General features: G+C 47.6%; 1 protein-coding gene across 1 annotated transcript in view; it reads left to right on the top strand.

Moving 5' to 3' along the window:
* JAK1 (Janus kinase 1) overlaps positions 1–20,719 on the top strand; it is a 127,060-nt gene that overhangs the window by 93,356 nt on the left and 12,985 nt on the right. The window contains exons 7-13 of the mRNA XM_039233416.1: positions 1,668–2,007; positions 3,591–3,776; positions 8,049–8,206; positions 10,432–10,555; positions 12,610–12,796; positions 17,674–17,780; positions 20,544–20,687. Coding sequence (XP_039089347.1) covers positions 1,668–2,007; positions 3,591–3,776; positions 8,049–8,206; positions 10,432–10,555; positions 12,610–12,796; positions 17,674–17,780; positions 20,544–20,687 — 1,246 coding nt within the window. The remainder of the gene's footprint in view (positions 1–1,667; positions 2,008–3,590; positions 3,777–8,048; positions 8,207–10,431; positions 10,556–12,609; positions 12,797–17,673; positions 17,781–20,543; positions 20,688–20,719) is intronic.

The following is a 20,719-nucleotide window of genomic DNA, read 5'->3' as shown; positions in this document are numbered from 1 at the left end:
CAGTGTTATTTTTATACGTTCCCATACACCTCAGTTTAATCCCTGCCAGTTTTTAGCTGACCCTTGCTCTCTGCAGAGCCCAGATCTTTTTTTAGAACATTTATAAAAGGTAGTACAATTATAATTGGGTCTTGTTTTGAATGTGGGCTCCTGACCTCAGAAATTTGTACTCAGGTGTAACTTCTGGATGAGAGATGCCAATCAAACTGGTGGCCCACATGCTTGCCCTTTGCCTGTCTGCTCATGGTGGGCATTGCTATCTATCACCACACTTTTTCCTTTTGTGCCAGAGCTGTCCTAAAATCCTTCTGAGTATTGTTCTACAGGCAGCTGCTGTCATCCCCAGCCTGAACTAGAGTTCACTAGAGAGCTGTTTATTTGATGTGATATTCTTGTACCTCAAGAAAATGGCACTTATTTAAAATACCATTCATAATCAAGTCTCTGTGAAGTAATGTTCAAACTGCATAATTTCTACCCATCTATAAAATATGTGTGTATATATATTTACCAAGGAGTTACTGTGAATGTCGTAAAAGAAGACAGACCCATTTTGAAGAGCAGCTTATTTATAGCTCTTTTATTTGAGATAGGCAGCGTGCACCTTCCCATAAGCTGCCTTCTTGTATGTCTTGCCTGAGCAGAGTCTGGAGCAGGTCATAGGCTGGTCCTTAGTGATGCAGGACCGATCAGATACATGCTGTACTGCTGCTTTCTCTTTTTTCCATGGCTTTTGCTCCGGGCACCTCCTCTGTTTCATGAGACAAAGGCCTCCTCTGATCTTCCTCTCTATTAACCTTAATCTGAAATGTCACAATATGTGTTGGGGATAAATTCTAAACTTTACAATTTTCCACTGTAATGAAACCATTCATGCAGCAGGGATTACCCAGTGCAGGATGCTGGCTCAGGCCTGGGAGTATTAGGCAGACTGGTCTCCCCACTGGTTTGGTCCCCAGTTTGTTCTTTCTTCCATGGGTGTTCATACTCTTCTTAAAGCTGGCTCCTTTCAGCAGTCTGTCAGTTTGCTGAGACTCTGTTAGTCATAGGTACTCTCCAGTTAGCATCTGCATTAGCAATTGATCATTCAGTTTCCTTGCCAATCCATTTAATTCACCTGGGACACTTTCACATGGCAGACATGAGGTCTTCATATTTAATTAGATTTTATGTGTTTTTCCTATTTCTTACAAAAGCAATATGTGATCTTGATAGAAAAATTATAAAACCTAAAAGTAGAGCCTACAGAGCATCTGTAATCACTCTTGCCTCCTCTCACACCAACATCTAACTGATGCTGAATCTTAATAACAGTTCATGCGAGTACATGGTGCATAGGAACAGTGATGCTGGCCACCAGAAATACAGATAAGTCAATTTTGCTGCCTGCCTTTGCGACCCAGAAAATTGGATGATACTTGCAGGAATTCCCATGTCAGTACAGTCTGTGGAACATGTGCTTTTCTTTCTCTTTCAGTCCCTATTCACTTCCATCCCCTTGTGATGATCAGCCTAGTGCTTCCTCCATCTAATTCCCTCCGGGGGCAGGCCCTCCTTTCCCATGGGGCAGCACAAGGAGGGAAGATTTCTAGACTTGGTTTGGTTTCCGTAGTATTCTCTGCTGGCCTGTACAAGAACGACAGACATATTTTTCTCCTCTGTTTCAGCTACAAGCGGTATATTCCAGAAACATTGAATAAGTCCATCAGGCAGAGGAATCTTCTCACCAGGATGCGGATAAATAATGTTTTCAAGGATTTCCTAAAGGAATTTAATAACAAGACCATTTGCGACAGCAGTGTATCTACTCATGACCTGAAGGTGAAATACCTGGCTACCTTGGAAACTTTGACAAAACATTATGGTGCTGAAGTATTTGAGACTTCCATGCTATTGATTTCATCAGAAAATGAGATGAATTGGTTTAATCCAGATGACAGTGGAAACATTCTCTATGAAGTGATGGTAACTGGAAATCTTGGAATCCAGTGGAGACAGAAACCAAATGTAAGTGGTGATAGGCGGCCGGCAGAACAGACCGTACTGTGTCACGTACCTATTCTGTTTATCCTGTCGGGATTAGCTGTTTGCATGTCATCCCTCCTGTCAGACAAGTGTATTTGGCTAGAGACCATGTATCATTCATCTTTTATTGTGTTCATGAAGCAGTAGATCTAAATAAATATTGAGTTCTGTAGGAAAATAGAGAAACATAACAATAGCATATATAATATATAATAATATAATAATAATGGCAGATGTTTATTGAGGGCTTACTGTGTACCAAGTACCTTTCTAAGCATTTTACATGTATTACTTGTTTATTCCTTTAAAAACAAACAAACATGGGGATGAGCACTGAGTGTTATGTGGAAACTAATTTGACAATAAACTATTTGTAGAAAACAAACAAACAAACAAAAAGCCTTGAGGGAAGTACTACCATTATCCCTATTCTATAGATGAACACAGAGGCCCAGAGAAGTTAAGAAACTTGCCCAAGGTCCTTATAAACTAATAAACGATTGTGCCAAGAGTTGAACTTAGGCTTTTGGCTCCATGAAATAGGGTAATTGATTTTGTGATTTCAGGCTGCTTTTTGAAGTGTTTGCTGGATGAGGCAAGGGAGCAAAGTGGTTTAAAAGCCTGGGTTTTAAACCTAAATAGACCTCGTTCAGATCCTGGGTCCACTGTTTGTAGTTCTGTAGCTTTGGGGGATTACTTCCCCTGTATCAGCTACATATTATTCATCTGTAAAATGGAGGTACTTACTGTATCTGCCTTATGGAGTTGTTGAGAGAACTGAATGTCAGCACAGAGCCCAGCGTGTAATAAATGTTCAAAAATTATTATAGCTGCCATCATCATTATTATAATTATCAATAATATTAAAGCAAGGTGATATTATTTCCTCCTCATTTATTCATGCTAAAATAATAATGCCTAACACTTACCGAGTGCTTTTTTAATAGTAGATACACTGTTAATGAGAACTAATCCTCAAAGAAGCTGGTGAAATATAAGATCTGTTTTATATATGGATTGGGAAATGGAGGCTCAAATTGATGACCTAACTAGTTAATAACTGACAGATTATTCAAGCATAGGATTCATATCTTCTTTTGAAAGTTTCAACTTGGATACTGTTAGGAAGTCAAGATAATCGGTGGTAGATTCTAAAAGGAGAAAGCTCATGTTCTGTGCAGCCACATTTGGGAGGAACATGCTCTCTGCCTGTGTCGAAACATTCATCAGTCCGGAAGTGAGAGGACCTGATGGTGGATGCCTGTCTAGTGGGCAGTTACTTCCCTTTCTGAGTTGACTGGTACAGTAGAGATTATGTAAAGAGTTTAGTCAGTGTGCTCATTAAGGTCCCTTCCACGTATAAAATCCCAAGATTCCCTGATAGGACCCAAAACTGCAATCCTAAGTCCACATGTACCATCTCTCCTAATTCCTGTGTAAATTCAGGCTGGCTGGCTTTCTTCTTGAGGATAGCCTCTGTGACAGTTTTCCAGAAGCATTGACCTTTCTTGCCAATAGGAAATGAGAAAGCAACTTAACTCTGGCGCTTTTATGCATCTTATCAGGTTGTTCCTGTTGAAAAGGAAAAAACCAAACTGAAATGGAAAAAACTGGAAAGTAAACACAAAAAGGATGAGGAGAAAAACAAAATCCGGGAAGAGTGGAACAATTTTTCTTACTTCCCTGAAATCACTCACATTGTAATAAAGGAGTGTGTGGTCAGCATCAATAAGCAGGACAACAAAAAAATGGTAAGTTTGCTCTGGAGGCAATTCTGTGTGGATCCGGTGACGAGAGGGAGCCTTTGCTGAGGACGGTTATGCAGCACATGCTCGCAGAGTTCCCGTCCCAAGGAGAAAAATCTCATGATTGTCTTTATTTCTCATTTCAACGAGAAATCCCCCTTGCTGACATTGGCATTATCAGTGTTGGTTTTTGGTTATACTCATCTGTTCTGGAGCTTTTCTTTGGTCTTGCAAATGTGTATCTACTTCAGGATTTGCTGCCCTCCCAAAGACATTTCAGCATAAATGTTTCATTCACAAAAGTTAGTGGATTTGAAGGAAAACAAGATCCCAGTGTTAGCATTTCCCCCCAAAGGCCCCTGTGCAACCTCTCGCCTGTCTGCTGAGTGCAGGGAGGGATGCATCCTTTGGGAAGAAGTCTCCAGGAAACCCGCTTTGCACTTTAAGAGCTTGTCAGGCTGGTGGCTGTGGCCACAGTGGCAGTACCCTTTACAGTGTCAGGCACACCCAAGTGACTCCGGACAGAGGAAGGGGTGTTCAGTCTCACTTCTTCTTTTTTGGTATCACTTGAGGACATAATCTAGACAGGCAGGCCACCTTTGGCAGGGGAAGTAGGAGCGCTGCCAAAATAAACATGTTTGTGTCGGAGAAGTCACGACTGATGGCACGTGGAGAGCACAGGCAGCTGAAGTGGGTAGTGGTGGGGCGAAGATAGCACCAGGGAAATGCCACGCTTTGCCTAAAATGTTGTCAGAAGGATAATGTAACACTCAGTGTTGGGAATGAGTCTGGTGATAGGGTTGAGAACAGATGGTCACTCTTTTATAGGTGGAGTAACTTGCCTTTCTGTTATACCTTTTATTTTATTTATTTATTTATTTATTTTTAATGTTTTATTTATTTCTAGGAGAGAGAGAGACAGCATGAGCAGGGGAGGGTCAGAGAGAGAGGGAGTCACAGACTGAAACAGGCTCCAGGCTCTGAGCTGGCAGTCAGCACAGAGTCCGACGCGGGGCTCGAACCCACGAACTGCGAGATCATGACCCAAGCGAAAGTCGGACGCTTAACCGACTAAGCCACCCAGGCGCCCCTGTTATACCTTTTAGATAGCAGTTTGGCAACATGTGCTAAAAAGCCTTGAAAATATTTGTATATATTTCCATTTGAGAACTTAGTGCTGTTTTCTAGAAACAGATATGAAGCCAGTGGTCTGTGCATGAGAATGTTTATCCCAACAGAATTTACAGAGTAAAAGCACTGAAAATTACCCTAATATACAATAATAGGAGAATGGGAAAATTCATCACAGTGCACCTGAGTAGTAAAATATTATATAAACAAATTGCCAATTTTTTTAGTAATATGGAAAAATGCTTTGTAAATGGAAAAAGCCAGAATATTAAACTATCTACAGAATGGTACCAATTTTGTTCAAACCAGTTTTAAAGGGAATGCATATACATACACATGCTCCTAGAAAAATAAAATATTAATAGCTGTTGGGGTGCCTGAGTGGCTCAGTCGGTTGAGCGCCTGACTCTTGATGTTGACTCAGGCTGATCCTATGGGTTCTTGAGATTGAGGCCAGAGTTGGGCTCCACAAGTGTGAAGTTTCTCTCTCTCTGCCCCTCCCTCTGCTCATGCTTTCATTCTCTCTTAAAATAAATAGTTTTTAAAAAAATTAACAGCTGTTATTTATGGTGGGATTATGAATAATTTAAATATTTTTATTCTCTTCACCTCCCCCCTTTTAAACAAGAAACATCAGTTAATTTCATCAGGAAACTAGTGAAAAAGTGATGGGAGAAGCAGTAGAATGCAGATAGATGTTAGTGGGAAGATGGAGAATGTAGGTAGGGAGAAGATAAAAATAAGAGCCATTTATTCAGCATGTTATAGATCTAAGGCCGGATCTACAGTATTTTGTTTAGTCCTCACAAGGGTCTTAGATGTAGGAATTTTGGCTCTGTTTCCAGTGAGTGGGGGGAGATCTAGACCGTGGAGAGGTGTGGGAACTCATACAGGGTCACGGGGTGGGAATGTGGCCGCTCCAGCTCCCAGGCGTTCTCTTCTGCAGAGACTGCAGGGAGGAAGGGCTTGGCACAGACGTGCTCGGGCTCTTCACCTCTGTCAGACCCTGAAGATGCGTAGCAGAGGGAGACATGCAGCAGCCAGCTGGTACCGTGTCTGTGAGGCCGCCCTGTCCCGTCCTGCTGATAGAGTCATGTCAGGCACCTCAGTCAGCACCGCTCGGACCACAGGGGCTGGCGGCTCTGTGGCAGCTGAGGGAGGAAGGCAGGGAGAAATAAAGTCTTGATTCTCCTCCTTACTTCATTGTCCTCTACACATACCAGCTCTTACTACATGCCAGGCACTTCCTAGTCTAAGTGCTTCCTATTCTAAATGTATAGGTAATACACCTACCTATAAGAGAAGTGAAAATGGAAAGAATTTATATTTATATAAATATACTTATATTTATAAATATATATTATAAAAATATATAAAAATATAAATAAATAAATTTATATAAATTCTTTCCATTTTCACTTCTCTTATAAGTAGGTGTATTATTATCCCCACCTGTAGGGGGATCTGTGTATTTTACAGAGGAGGAAACTGAGGCACAAAAAGGTAACTTGCCCAAGGTCACACAGCTCTAAGATGACACCATCTGAAATTGCCAACATTTGACACTTTTTGACCTGTAAAAATGATGATTGCATGTGCTTAACCATAATAGCAAGTTGGAGATATTAAGATATGAACCCACATAAAACTGACTCCAGAACCTGTGGGCTAATGCCATTTGATGCTTTCTCTTCTTTATCTCCGCGCCGCCCCCCCCCCCGCCCCCGCCGTTGGATTTCCAAGCCCTTTGACTAGGCAGTACTTTGGCTGCTGGTCTTTCAGGAAAGCATGATGCTAGCATGTTATCAAACTATATCTGGATTTATCTCTTCTCTCTGCCTCTTCTTGACATCTCCCTTTTCCTCAGACTTCTGCTCTTAGGGAACGTAAGTGCTTATGTGGTCTTGCTTTTTTATGTGATTGGGCTTCCTTTCAGCTACCCAATTCAGACCATCCTGAATTTGCTCTCTGGGGATCTGCAGGTCAATGCCAGGGAACGTGTGAAAGGAAGCACATTTAGCACAGAGTCTCCTTACTAAATAACTGTCTCTGTGGTGGCCTTGGCCTCCTTTGCACACAAGTCCAGAGCTGACCCTTCCTTTGGCAAGGTAGCTGTCCTTAGCCCCACTTACCTCCATCCTTTCTAGTGGCTTCTATCCACCCCTTTCCCTTTCACTGATTTTTCTCCTTTCTGTTTTTCCCTGCCACCAGCCTGTCCTTTCTCTGGTTCTATGGGCAGTCTTACTCTCACATGTCATTCTGCCCTCAGAAAACTCAGGTGCTTTTTAATATTCTTGTGAGTCAAAGCTCTAAATGGCTTTCCATACCTTCCCCAACCCCCCTTCATGAGGAGATGTTCCTGGTTGAGCCCATGGCTTAGAGGCAGTTTTTGTTCAGGGCTGTGTGACCAAGACAGAAACAGAATTCACCTGTCTTTATCTCCAGGCATTTTTTTTGAAAACCTTCTTTCTGTGGAAATTCCCTCACTCATCCCCATTTTTGCCTTTGTTCTCCCACTTTGAGTAAGACTCTGCCTCCTCCAAACCCTCAGAGGTTTCTGGACTTAATCTAGCAGCCTCATCATTGTCTGGGACCATTTCTGGATTAAAATTTGGGAGTTTCACCTTCTAGACAGACCAACTCCATATGAGATGAAGCACCTGTGCCTCTGTTTCCTTCTCTATAAAATGGGAACGGTGCTGAGTCAGTCATTGCTTAGTGCCAAGACCAGGGTACCACTTGCACATGCCCTGCTTCTCCTCCCTCCACTTCTTTTTTGTAGTTCTCTGTACTTTTATACCAGTGTGGCCCTGAGGCAGGCTCGTTCCTCCATCTGGACCCCCGTGGCAGCCTCTCCATAGGTCTCCTGCCTGCCACAGCTGCGCCCCTGCCCTTCCACCTACACAAGCACACACACCTCATCTGCTAGTTTGAAGATAATAGACAAGAAGGTATGATGAGCGGTCAGAATCCTGTATAACTGCAAGGGGTACAGTTACTGTCAACAAAAAGTGTTTCCTTTTGAGGTCATGCATTCTCCATTCTGTTTTAAATATCTTCTCACTCTGTACCTCCCCATAAATTCAGCTGCTTGAGGTAGTAGGCACATGATGTAACTAACCATGGGTATGTCTTCTCTCTCATCAGGAACTGAAACTTTCGTCCCATGAGGAGGCCTTGTCCTTTGTGTCCCTCGTAGATGGCTACTTCCGGCTCACAGCGGATGCCCACCATTACCTCTGCACTGATGTGGCTCCCCCACTGATCGTCCACAACATACAGAATGGCTGTCACGGTCCAATCTGGTTGGTTCTGGAAACTTCTCAGTTCCTTTTGGTGTGAACAGAACCATAGTTTAGTGATGGGGCGTGTGGCGTCATCAGTTGATTAGGTTGGGGCCAATTGAGCGTGTTGTTTAGAACTTACTGGGTGTCCTCGTTTTCATCCCTGCTGTCCACTGGTCAGGCCTTCCTGTCATCTCTTACCTTGGTTCGTGCCACAGAACCTTCCCTTATCTCCTTTGGGTTTCCTCCTAGTTTAACCCCTTCATTTCTCCACAGCTGACCAAGAAGTGCTACACTTCCTAACCCCTTGCTGTGTCACACACACAGATAGATAGGACACGGGTCTCCATACCAGTGTGGTAAGCAATGGCATCCTGAGTCCTAAAGTGCCAGATAGATGGTGGGAACAGTGAGGTGACCTAGCTTTAGACTGGAAGTCTTGTCCCACCTGCATCTAAGACCTGATAGCCCTTACTCCAGTACCTCTGGTGATGGGGTACTTAGTACTGCATGAGACACGAGTAGATGATAGCTCTGACAATGACAGACATATGTATCTTTCTGATAGGGAGTTGAAGTTTACCTCTCTAACTTCTTCCTATTCATTTGACTTCTGCCATTTGAAGCAACAGGGATTTGGTGTACTTCCTTTTAAATGGGACTGTTCTTTAAACAGAGAAAAACAGCTGCTGTATTTCTTCTGAGTCTCTCTTCCCAGACCAAAATATATCTGGGGAGGCCTCTCTTCTACTGCCTTCTTCATGGTGGGTTCCCCCCTTCTTCCTTCTGCCAGTTACCTGTGGACGGCTAGTCCATTAGTGTGAGATCCCTGGCTTAGGGAGGCCCACAGACTCACGGGGAAACAGACACACAAAGAAATGCAAGCAGGGTGTTGAGCATTATAATAAAGCACATCCCTCAAATATCCCAACCAAGTTAGGCTTCAGGGCCCTGGCACTTGCTCTTCCTTTGGCCTAGAAGGCCCTTTCTCGGGCATGTATATAACCACCACTTCCTTTAGATACCACTCACTTGTCACCTTATTGGTGAAGTGTTCCCTGACCACTACCTACAAAGTAACAAACAACACCTCTCCCCCCTGACCTCTGTACCCCATACTTCCTGGCTGCTTCACTCTGCTTTATTTTTCTTCGGTGGTATTTACCTCCTGACTTGCTGTATTTCCGCGTCCATTTGTTTTTTGTCCGACTACCCTCGCTGCCCAGAACATGAGCTGCAGAGAGGCAGGGGCACTGTGTGCTTTGCTCACTGCTTTTCCTCAGCACCTGTAACTGGGCCTGGCACATACCGTAGGCACTCAGTAAATACTTGTTGACTGAATGAGTGTTTCATGTTCCATGGGAGGCTGAAACTCATGGCCTGAGGAGCCTCCTCTGAGTAGGCAGCATTCAAATCAAATCAAGCCCTGAAGGATCGGTGATGGTTGACAGGTCTTAAAGAGGGGAAAGGGCATCCCAGGTGAGGGATCATCCTGTGCAAGGGCGTGAAGTTGTTGCAGGTGATAGAGCGGTTGGTCTGTGCATTTCTAAGACATGCTGACCATGTCGTTCCTCTTTCACCAGCACTCAGTGAGCGCCACTCACAAGATGTGGTAACCTCACATGGGGATCTGTGTAGCGATCATTCACTACCCTCTCTGTGCCAGGACTGATGGATCCTGGGAATACAAAGGAGTGCAAAACAGGCATTAGCATCTTTCTAATTAGCATCTTTTTAATTCTTACCAGTTTTTTAAAGTCAGTGTTAATTATTCAACTATTTAATGTGCAACTACTGAGCCAAGTGTGCTCTGGATACTGAGGATCCAGCAGTGAACAGAATAACCCCAAATGTGTGCTTTTCTGAGGATCATGTTCAAGTTGTGCTGCCTAGGGTTGGTGGGGAGGGACCCCACTATATGATGGGCCATATATGGTTGGCGGCTCTGCATCACCTTTTGGGGGATAGCTTCTGTCCAGCTGGAGACCACACGTGTAGGGAAGTCAGGGTCAAGCTGGGCTCAGTCCCTTGAACGGCAGACGAGTCTTCTTTCTAGACCTTGGAGGCTTGATATGTGTTGAGGTTCCTTGGCGTCTCAGGGCGCCTCATATGTCCTATCTGACAGGACTTCAGGACCCTGCTTGGCCCAGAGGACTTGAGCCAGCTTGGGGAAGTGGCTCCCCAGGGGATTTGGAGTGCTGTCATTGGTATGAGCTCTTTCTCCCTTTCCCTTTCTCTCCCTCTAGCACAGAATATGCCATCAATAAGTTGCGGCAAGAAGGAAGTGAGGAGGGGATGTATGTGCTGAGGTGGAGCTGTACCGACTTTGACAATATCCTCATGACTGTCACCTGTTTTGAAAAATCTGAGGTCAGTCAGGCCGAGATATATGGCCACATGTGTTCAGTGCAGCCAGCCTAGGAGCTGCTGCAGAGAGGACCACCGGGTGGGGGGGGCGGGGGGGGCGGTGCATGGTTTGGGGTGGGGGTAGAAAAGCCTGGGGAGATAGACACCCAGAGAAAGGCAGAGCAAGGTGTCGAGCCTTTTAAATTTTCTGAGGAAATGCCTGGCAGTTCTGACTGGAACAACCCCACTCCTCAAAAGGAGACTTCCTGAGCAGCCAAAGCTCGAAACGTTCCTCCTCATAGCCCTTTCTTTTCTCCCTTGAGGGGCCTGTGGCAGGGTCCCCGGTGGCTCTGGAAGGTAGGACGTGGCCAGAAAACCAGTTCAGACCAAACACTTGTCATGGAGTGCATTGTTTACAGTGGTTTACTTTATACTCAGTGACAGAATCGCAGACGCAGAGCCACGTCTGTCTGTGGCACTCACAGGTACAAACCAGTGCCAGCAAGTCCAGCTCGGCAGCCCGGCCTAGCACCACATTCCCTGGACGGTAGCTTCAGACATTGAAACAGACGCTTGCTGAGCTGTGTTTTGACAAGTGGAGATGACACTTCTTAGTGACTCTAGTGTAGCTGGAAGCTAGGAACGGTGTGAGAGACACCCTGAAAGCAGAGATAGAAACCAGAATTGTTGACCTTACCTCACTAGACCACAACACTGCCTTTGTCACTCAGGCAATCTTCTTCAATACAGGAAACGGAGTATTTCAAAAGACCGTGAGTTTTACAGAATTAGTCCAGACAAATATGCTAGTGTTGACTGGGTTAGCAAGAACTGGGATGGCTGGGGTGGGGGCAGTGAGGTGGAAGTCAGCACAGTAGCACGTCATAGTCCTCAGACACCGGAAGGAAAAGTACTGGGGAACCCCTGGGGACTAGACTCTGTCATGAGTTGGAAGAGGAAACGGCCGAAGGAACCCAGGGCTGCCAGGTGTCCTGGGCAAAGCGTCTGGGTGCCAGTGCCTGCCTAGGAGTGTTCCCGTACAGCAAGGCCTCACGGCTGATATGGACATGCGGGTCAGAACTTGTCAGCTTGTCTGGGCAGCATGCCTGTCTTCTGCGTTCATCAGGCTGTGAAGGGAGTGTAATGTCGTTCACGTGGATGGGTGCACGAGCCAGCCTAACCTCCTTCTGAGGTGGAATCGGCTTGTGCTGACCAGGAATGTCGGTGACCGCAGAGTGTGGTCCGTGGGGTGTCAGATCACCTGGAGAAAACAGGATCATAGATATGATTACTCCTGCTGTTCGTGTCAGCTCACCAGAAACTGGGCTGAACACTTACATGTCCTCATTTAAACCTTATGCCGACTCTGTGAGATAGACCCTGGTATTGTCCCCATTGTACAGATGAATAAAAACCAAGGCTTTGCAGTCTTAAATATCTTGTCCTAGTTTATACTTTATACCATAAGTAGATCTTTCTGACCCTCATCCTTAATGACTAAAATATTTGTCTTTGTACAAAAAGTGCCTTTGAAGGAAAACTGCTTATACTTCCTCTCAGTGGTGCTGTAGAACCGAAAATGGACCAGACCGCTGACTACCACCTCCCAGAGGGGTTCTCCTCAGATAGATGCACAGCCTGGAAGGGCTCAGTTTGAGAGACTTCCTTGATAAATATTGTTATAGTAATTTTATTTCATGCATAATGATATTTGCAAACCTTTTATAAAGTGCTTACTAAGTTTTTTTGCTTTGTCATATAATCACAGCAGTGAGGTTGGTTTTTCATTGAACTTCATCTTACAGGTTTAAAGCCAGGCAATGCTGTTGTAGAAGTCACTGCTCTGTTATGCTTTCTCCCTAGTGTTAACTCCCTTTGATCGGTGTCTTCTTCTGGACTTAACTTATTTATTGTTTACCTCTTTATAATAAGTTTTTATTTTTGAATAATTAGATTTACAGAAACGTTACAGAGATAGTACATAGTTCTGTATATCCTTATTCAGCGCCTCCTGTTGTTGATACGTTTGCCTGATCCTTTTCAAACAAACCGTTTCTGATCATTTTCCTGAATGGCAGGTGGTGGGTAGCCAGAAACAGTTCAAGAACTTTCAGATCGAGGTGCAGAAGGGCCGTTACAGCCTGCACGGCTCGGACCGCAGCTTCCCCAGCCTAGGGGACCTGATGAGCCACCTCAAGAAGCAGATCCTGCGTACAGACAACATCAGTTTTGTGCTGAAGCGCTGCTGCCAGCCCAAGCCCCGAGGTCAGTCCCCCGGCCGGAGCTGGCCTGTCCCTCCAGGGATCCCCTTTGCCCCTCGCTGATGCTCGAAGACACGCATCAACCACAAGATACTGGTTGGTTTGAAGAAAGTGGTCCCGCCCCCACAGTTTCAAGGTGTCCTTCATTAAGTTCTGTTACGAGCCTGTCCCGAACTTCAATCCCAGGCCTCAGGTGTCAGCATTGTCTATAGGAAGGAACATACACCTTTTCTTAGCATCTTGTGCTTCCGAAAGAGGCACGTTTAGGATTAGGAAACCGAAGCTTACTATTTTCCTCTTTAAGATAAAACATGTTGGGAGTTCCCCTGTGAGTGGTGTATTTTCCAAGAAATGTTCCTGGTTTAACCTCTGTGGGCCAAGAACTGTGGTAAATGCAGAGAATCAAATGCCTGACACTCAGGCCCTGCTCTTCCGAGAGTTTCCAGTCTAACGCGGAAAATGTTACAGGTAAACACGGCCTCCACACTGCGTGATGGCTGTTTTCATCAGCACCTACGTATCAGACCTCAGGCTTGCAGAGAAGCGCGTGGTCAGAATCCCTGAGTCGTGGCACGGAAAGCTGCGTGGAAGAGGTGGATCTTGTGCCTATTGGTGGACAGTTAGCGAGAGCCTGGCCGTTAAATGAGGGCTTTTCCAACAAAGCACGTGGAGGGGCAAAGTGGCGGCCAGAGCAGCAGCTGCAGACAGGCAGGGGCCGAAGGGCTGCTGCACTCAGTGAGGTTAGAAAGAAGGGGCGCCTGGGTGGCTCAGTCGGCTGAGCATCCAACTCTTGATTTCGGCTCAGGTCATGATCAGGTCGTGGGATCAAGCCCTGCGTTGGGCTCTGTGCTAAGTGTGGAGCCTGCTTAAGATTTTTTCTCTGTCCCTCTGCCTCTCCCCGCAGCCTGTCTTCTCTCTCTCTTAAAACAGAATAGGATAAAATAAGAAGGGGCAAGTGAGACTGGGAGAGGGCAGATTTGGGTCCTAGGAGTCCTTGGATGCCATGTCTGGAAGCTGAGGGGGAACCACAGGAGGGTCAGGGAGTAGGAGGGATGACGAACTCAGCTATTCTTTTTCAAGCCCCACGGTTAGTGTCCCTGCTGTCCTGCAGGTGAATTCATCACCTCTTAGAAAGTGAGAACCGGAAGGACAGTTAGGCACCACCTAGTCAAGTGCCCCATTTTCAGGTGAGAGAAAACGGAGTCCTTGTAGAAGCGAAGTTACACTGGTCAAGGTCAGAGAGGGGTTTGAGCGCCAGTCTACTCCAAATAGCTTTTTGATGCTCCTGTACTGTGAGGCACTGCCCTACGTGTGTCAGATCCTCCCCTCAGAAGGGGTCAGGCCTCGAAGAAAGGACAGGCAGTGCATTTGGGACAGGCAGGCCCTAGTAAGTGTGGTCGAAGACACTCTGAGGAGCCTCTTTGTCTGAGACACATCTTGTTCTTGTAAGGGAGTTTGTCTGGGAGCTTTTATGTCCGGGGTGGGCAGAGGACGAAGCCCTGGGGCAGACAGGGGCCTGGGTTCTTGACGGTTGAATCACTGTTTGGCTTCCCAAGCCAGGGGCTGCCGCTGCACCCAGTGGAAGAGGAAGGGCTTGTGTTCTTGTTGGCCAGATGGGGTTTCCTGCCAGCTTTGGGGGTAACTGCAGCCTTTGTTTTCATGCTTAAAGATGTTCTGCAAGAGTGAAAACACATCTGCCACTTGGCCCTGAGACCTCAGAGGAAGGTAGAACTTTAAAGCCCAACTACCCGATTTACTTACATAATCTCTCTTCCTGAGAGTAAAAGCAGTGTTTACAAGGGACTGGGGGTCTCCGGGTAGGGATGGGGGCACGGAGGACAGCAGCCACGCGTAGTGAGAGGTGGTGGCCGTTGGGAGGCTGGCATAGGACTTCTTCCCTGGAATTAGCTGGGCAGGCCTCTGGTGGAGACTGCTGCTCCTCCCGGCCCAGACCTGGGCGCCAGCAGCCGTGGCAGGAAGAGCTCAGGAACCCATCGAACCCCTCTCTCGTGGCTTCTCTCTGAGCCCCTGGAGCTCTGCACTGAATGTCCCTCCCACTTGAGCATGAGCTCTTCAGACAGGATCTGGGTCTGTCTTACCGCCCTGTGGCTCGTGGGGTGGGTCCAGAGCGCCCAGCACGGAATCCACGTCCGCTGGTGTCTGCCAGATGAATGGTTACGGCGGTAGCTACCATCCTGCCGGTGCTTACTAATCTCATGCACTTGGCGTGCACATTTGCATTTATTCCATCTGCACAATGCTCTTTGTAGCTGTTACAGACATGCGGAAATGGAGGCCCAGAGAAGCTCTGTGCCTTGCCGGTGGGGTCAGTCCTAGTTATATAATTGTAGCAACAAGTAGTGATGACGATGGTGATGGTGATGGCTACTGTCGTGTGCCAGACCCTGTCATTTAATCTTCCAGACAACCCAGAGTATGTTGTAATCGCCATTGTACTTGCCTGGGCAGTTCGAGCAGGAGTGGTGAATTGAGCTCAAGTCCTCTGACCTACTTTGGGTGGTCTTTCCCCTATATCACACTCTGCAAATGTGATTAGGACACGGCAGTGGGGCAGGGGCCAGTTCTCCTGACCTGGGGGCGAGAAGGGACTGGGGAAGGGGAGAGGAGGGACTGGCGGGGGTTGGGGGCAGAGGAAGAACAAAGCTTGCAGATGAAGTTGGCTTCTGTATGCCCGCAGAAGCCCTGTCTTCCCTCTACCACCTGCAAATTAGAGAAGTGGGGAAATCATGAATATTAAAGAGAAGGGCATTTGGGGTTCCTGAGTGCCTCTGCCCTCCTAACTGTAAGGTTCTGAGAGCCAGACTCTCACCTGGGTTTCTCACTGAAAATGCAGCTGGAAGCTTCTCATGGAATCAGTGAAAAGCGGTCGGACAGTTAGAGTAGATGTGACAGCAAAGCCAAATCCACATCTCTACGTGTGGTCCAGCCCCGCCAGCCCCCTCCAGGCCTCAGGGTGGCCATGTTAAGGGGATAGGGACCCAGCAGGACTCACTGGCCTACTCATCACTGACGTACATCCTCATCTGTGGAGTCGAGCTGGGTGTGTGATTTCTGCAGCCTTTGGCTCTGACTCTGAGAGCTTCTGCAGGCTGTTGGCGGCCACCTGGTACTGGGATGGTGACGCTGACCAGGATGTAATGCTCGTCTTAACCACAATGGCTGCCAGTTTTGGAGCGCTCCCTAGACACCAGGCACTGAAGTGAGTCCCATGTGTGCGTTCTCATTTACCCCTCACAGCAACCTCACGAAAGGCACAACTGTGTCGTCCGTTTTTCCAGTGAGAAACTGGGCTCGTAGGGGTTTAATGGCTTTCTCCACTCACCTGGTTGACTTCAGTGCCACGTTCCCTGAGGCAGCCATGCAGATAATCAGCCTGTAAATGGTCCCTCTTTTCCTCCTTCTCCTCTCTCAGTCCCAAAGCAGCTCTATTGCCCTGACCCTTCCCTAGGGCACCTTTCAGGGGCGGCCCTTTATTGATGTCTTTTCTCCTCCAGGGCAGTCCTGTGTTGCCTGACTCTATCCAGGTGAATGCATGGAGTCAGGGTAACAAAATGGACGAGAATAGACTGGAGAAAGGGCACCCAGAATGTGATCACAAGGGTAGCTTGTGTCTGAACCCAGTTTCTGGCTCCCACATTTGTGCTCCCTCCCCGCCTCCACCCTGACTAGGGCCAGGTGGGAAGGGAAGAGACCAGTGCCATCACTGACTTCAGTGTGAAAGCAGAGTCCAGGGCTTACCAGCTGCCTGACCTTGGGCAAGTTGTTGCATCGCTCCTTCTCGGCTTTCTGACCTACTGAATAAAAGGGGGACTAAGTACTACGTGCTTCATAGAATTGCCATAAGGGCAAAGGAGTGTAAGTGTAAAGTAGTCAGAAAATTGAGCTTAAAAAAAAAAAGGAAAACAAACCGTGCCCTGCTAGGAAGTGAGGACTTGAGAGACCATGTTTGAGTTGCTTGGTCTCGTGTAGGGACCTAGTGCTTGGTGCTCATCGAGAGGGTTCTTCCAGCGTTCCAGCACCCGCTCACCGCCATTCTGAACCTGGAAGGTGCTCTCTTCTCCCACAGTGATGCAGCGCAAAGTGGCTCCATGGCGGGAAGGCTCCTTCTGTGGATTATAAATCCCATCAGCCTCCTGTGCTCACCCTTGCCCAGGAGATGTTGTAAAGCGTTCCGTTTGCTGTTTGAGTCAGTAGAATTTGGGATGGTCAGCTCATCCTCTGTACACTTAGTTAGCACCTCCTTGGAGTCAAGCACTGCTGGGAGCTCAGAAAGGTTCAGGCACAGCCTTCTGTCTGGATTACCTGTCCTGTTCTTTTACACAGAGCCAGTGTTTTTACCCTCCTAACTCGGTTCCCCTTACCCCTAGGCCCAGTGTACTGCTTCTTCCTCCCTCCGTGGCTCTCATCTTCCACCTCTCGTCCTGATTATTCATTCACATGTTTAACAGATACTTACTGGGTACCTACTATATATACCAGGCTGTGGAGGTAGAGCAGGAAATAAGATAACAGCCCCTGCCTTTGGGGAGTTTCTGTTCTCAGATTTTAATATTTCACTTCCTTAGGCCAACCTCCCTCCATTCTGCTGCCAGAGCAGATCCTGGCCTTGAGAGCAGCTGCACAAATGGAGGCTTTCCTTTCGATTGCTTGGGTGCTTGATTACTTGATCAGCTTAGGTTCTGGTCTTTGCCTAGAAGCTCCTGGAGGGCAGGAGTCCAGTACTTAATAAGCATTTGTTGAATGACTGAATCAACAAGTGTGCATATGTGGTCAGCAAGCCCTGTGGTTCGGCAGACAGTCGGCCGACTGGCATCTTGGACCTTCACTGCCCTGCTCAGTCTTCTTTGTTCTCTCCCACAGAGATCTCCAATCTGCTGGTGGCTACTAAGAAGGCCCAGGAGTGGCAGCCTGTCTACTCCATGAGCCAGCTGAGTTTTGACCGGATCCTTAAGAAAGATATCGTGCAAGTGAGTCATTGCTAAGGTTCTGGGTCCACCTTGTTCCTGCCAGCAGTCTGAGGATTTGGGGGAATAGAGTCTGGGCTTGGGGGAAAAAAATGAGACTTTTCTTTCATAGGTAAAGTTGTTCAGCCAGCACCTTGCCGTTCTACCCAGCCTTGCTGCTGTTCCCCAGAGACGCTTTGTCTTTGAAGGAAATGGATTAGTCAGGCTTTGTGGGGTTATCTGGGGTTGCAGGACCTTCTGGTGGGGGTCTTCTGCAGATAGAAGTGGGAGAACTTGGTGGAAACGCTGATGGGGCAGGAACGGGGTGTCCACCGGGGAGTCTGGGCTTACGACCCTCGTTGACCCACCACATGCTGTGTGACAAGAGTACTCCTACTCAGGTTCAGCCCAGGGCTTCCTGATGGTGATTCCAGAGGGAGCAAAGCTGGGGGAATACAGAATACTGTAGGGGAGCCAGAGCACTGCCTTGAGAACCAGATTCCTCGGACCATTGTCCCAGCTTGGGAGGCCTCTTGCCTGGAGCCTGCAGCTGCCCTCGGTTGTGTCCAGGGGTGTGAGGCCCGGGGCAAAGCCCACGTTCTGTTCTGTGCCCCAGTCCCCTGTATGTGGAGCCACTCACCAGGGCGGCCAAGAAGACAGCCTGCCAGCAGCTTGGAGGGAAGGATCGTTTGACCGCCTGGGGGAAGCTGCAGCCCTTCAGAGGTGTCAGCGAACTGTGGGCTCCCGTCTGGTAGGGAGCCTAGTGGAAGGCGGCAGGCTTGGAGCTGGTTTAATCAATCCCTATAATTGTTGGGCCGGGTTTTCAGGGCATGGAGGTCCGCAGCTACAGCTGCCTCTCACTTCCCTGAGGATAAATCCTTCACTGTGGGCCAGATTGTGTTGTGTTCTGTCCTTCTGGTAGAGTTAGAGCTGTGGCCAGAGATTGCAATCACCCGAGTGGCAGCACCCTGGTGTTTTTTCCTGTCGACGCTTGGCACTGTACTTGGGCCCTTCCTTCTTTCCTTGCCTTTGAACCTCTGTGCAGATCAAAGCCACCCTCCATGTGTGCAGCCCTTACTTAGCCAACAGTGACTGAGCACCTTCCCGTGCCACACGTGACAGCAGCCCTCAGCAGGTGCACAGTGTGCGGGAGAAGCCAGCTTGCCTCTTACGTAGATAATCACATTACGAAGACACAAGTCCCAAGTAGGGAAATGCAGCAGAATGTGGGACTGTCAGGCCCGACCATGCTGCCTAGCCTCGGTGGGGGCAGAGACGGCTTCCTGGGGAAAGCAGCATCTAGGCGGAGTCCCAGAGGCTAGCCAGCAGGCTGCAGGCAAAGGCAGAGGGAGCGGCATGGGAGGAGGCCAATGTGGAACACGCAGGACCCTCTGTGGGTCGCCGTGGAATCCTGCCGCCATGGCTTGGCCACTGGAACAGGCACCTTCTGGGGAAGAGTAATTACTCTGCAAGCATATGGCTTTTCCGGGATGTTCTGGGAACACAACTTCCCATAATCTTGATGAATCGCTTCATGACAGATGCAGCTTAATGAATAGTCACAGGACCTTGCCAGGATATGGGAGACAGGGCAGATGCATCGCCACTCTGCTGTGACAGATGACAAATGGTGGCATTTGTGCAAATTAATATACCCGATTAACGATGGTATACATTTCTGTAGGGACAGGGCTGATTCCAAGGGAATCCATTTTCTGCATTTACAGAACGTGCTGCCATAATAGAATAATAGCACCTTAACTTACAGACTTTCTGAGGTTACTCTCAAAAGCTTAAGAGTGCCTGAGTTTTATGAATCACATTTTGACTTCCCAATATTAAAAATGTTTAAATTAGAATTATTAAAGCTTGAACTGGGAGGCTCCTTAGAAACATGTTTATGTGCTAAGGACTTTTTGTTTTTTTTGGTATGAGGCTTTTAGCCCTCATGCCACTTATTTGGTGGTATTCTCTTCCATATGTGAGGACACTGAAGGCCCTTCCTTCCAGTCTCTGCCTCTGCCTTCACACCCCTTCCCCGCTTTGGGATTGTTAGGGCAAGTCCACATGTAAATGCATCACCGACTGTAAAGCTCAGCACGCGTGTGCATATACAGACACACACACTGGGTAGATGGATGAGAAATGAACAAGGACCTGGTCTAGAGGCAATCAAACAGAACATATCAGCCCAGCAGATGGTTTCTGTCCATGATGTGCCAGGCTCTGCACCTGGAGCCTTTATACCTGCCTCTCCACTTGATTCTAAACCAGTCTTGGGAGGTGGGTACCATTATTATCCCTGTTTACAGAAAGGGGGCTGAGGAAAGAACGTCTCCAGTTAAATGGCCAGAGAGCAGTAGCATCAGCATTGATAAGCTACTTCTCTTTGTACCCTTGTAGTAGAGAGAACCCCAGGGGTCCTCTCTGACTCCATTTTGGAGGTGAGGGTGGGGCCGCTGTCACTGGAGGCTGTTGGTGGCGCTGCTAAAAGTTTTAAGATAGGTCAGGATTATGTTTTAGCCATAGATTGTTTCCTGGAAGTAGAAGGGAAGGAACTGTGTGGGACTTTAACTGTCTCCTGGGGCCCCGGAAGTGCCACATCTGTGTTTGGTTAAGTAGCTTTGTATTTCTTTTGGAGGCCTGACCAGGACGAGGCACGGAGAGGCTGTGAACTGTGGAGGCTCTTTTGCCTTCGCCCCACCCCTGCTGGTATTCTGTGTTCCCATTAAGTCCTCAGTGCAGCCCCAGAGAGAAGTCACCCCAACCTTCTGCTTCCTTCTTCAGGGCGAGCACCTTGGGAGAGGCACGCGGACGCACATCTACTCTGGGACCCTGCTGGATTACAAGGATGACGAAGGAACTTCTGAAGAAAAGAGAATAAAAGTGATCCTCAAAGTCTTAGACCCCAGCCACAGGGACATCTCTCTGGCAAGTGACTTCTTCATAACCCTGTCCCCTCT

The sequence above is a fragment of the Hyaena hyaena genome, unplaced genomic scaffold (assembly GCF_003009895.1).
Source record: "Hyaena hyaena isolate Hyena2069 unplaced genomic scaffold, ASM300989v1 scaffold_75, whole genome shotgun sequence".
NCBI classification, from domain to species: Eukaryota; Metazoa; Chordata; class Mammalia; order Carnivora; family Hyaenidae; genus Hyaena; species Hyaena hyaena.
This window is presented reverse-complemented; position numbering and strand designations above follow the sequence as displayed.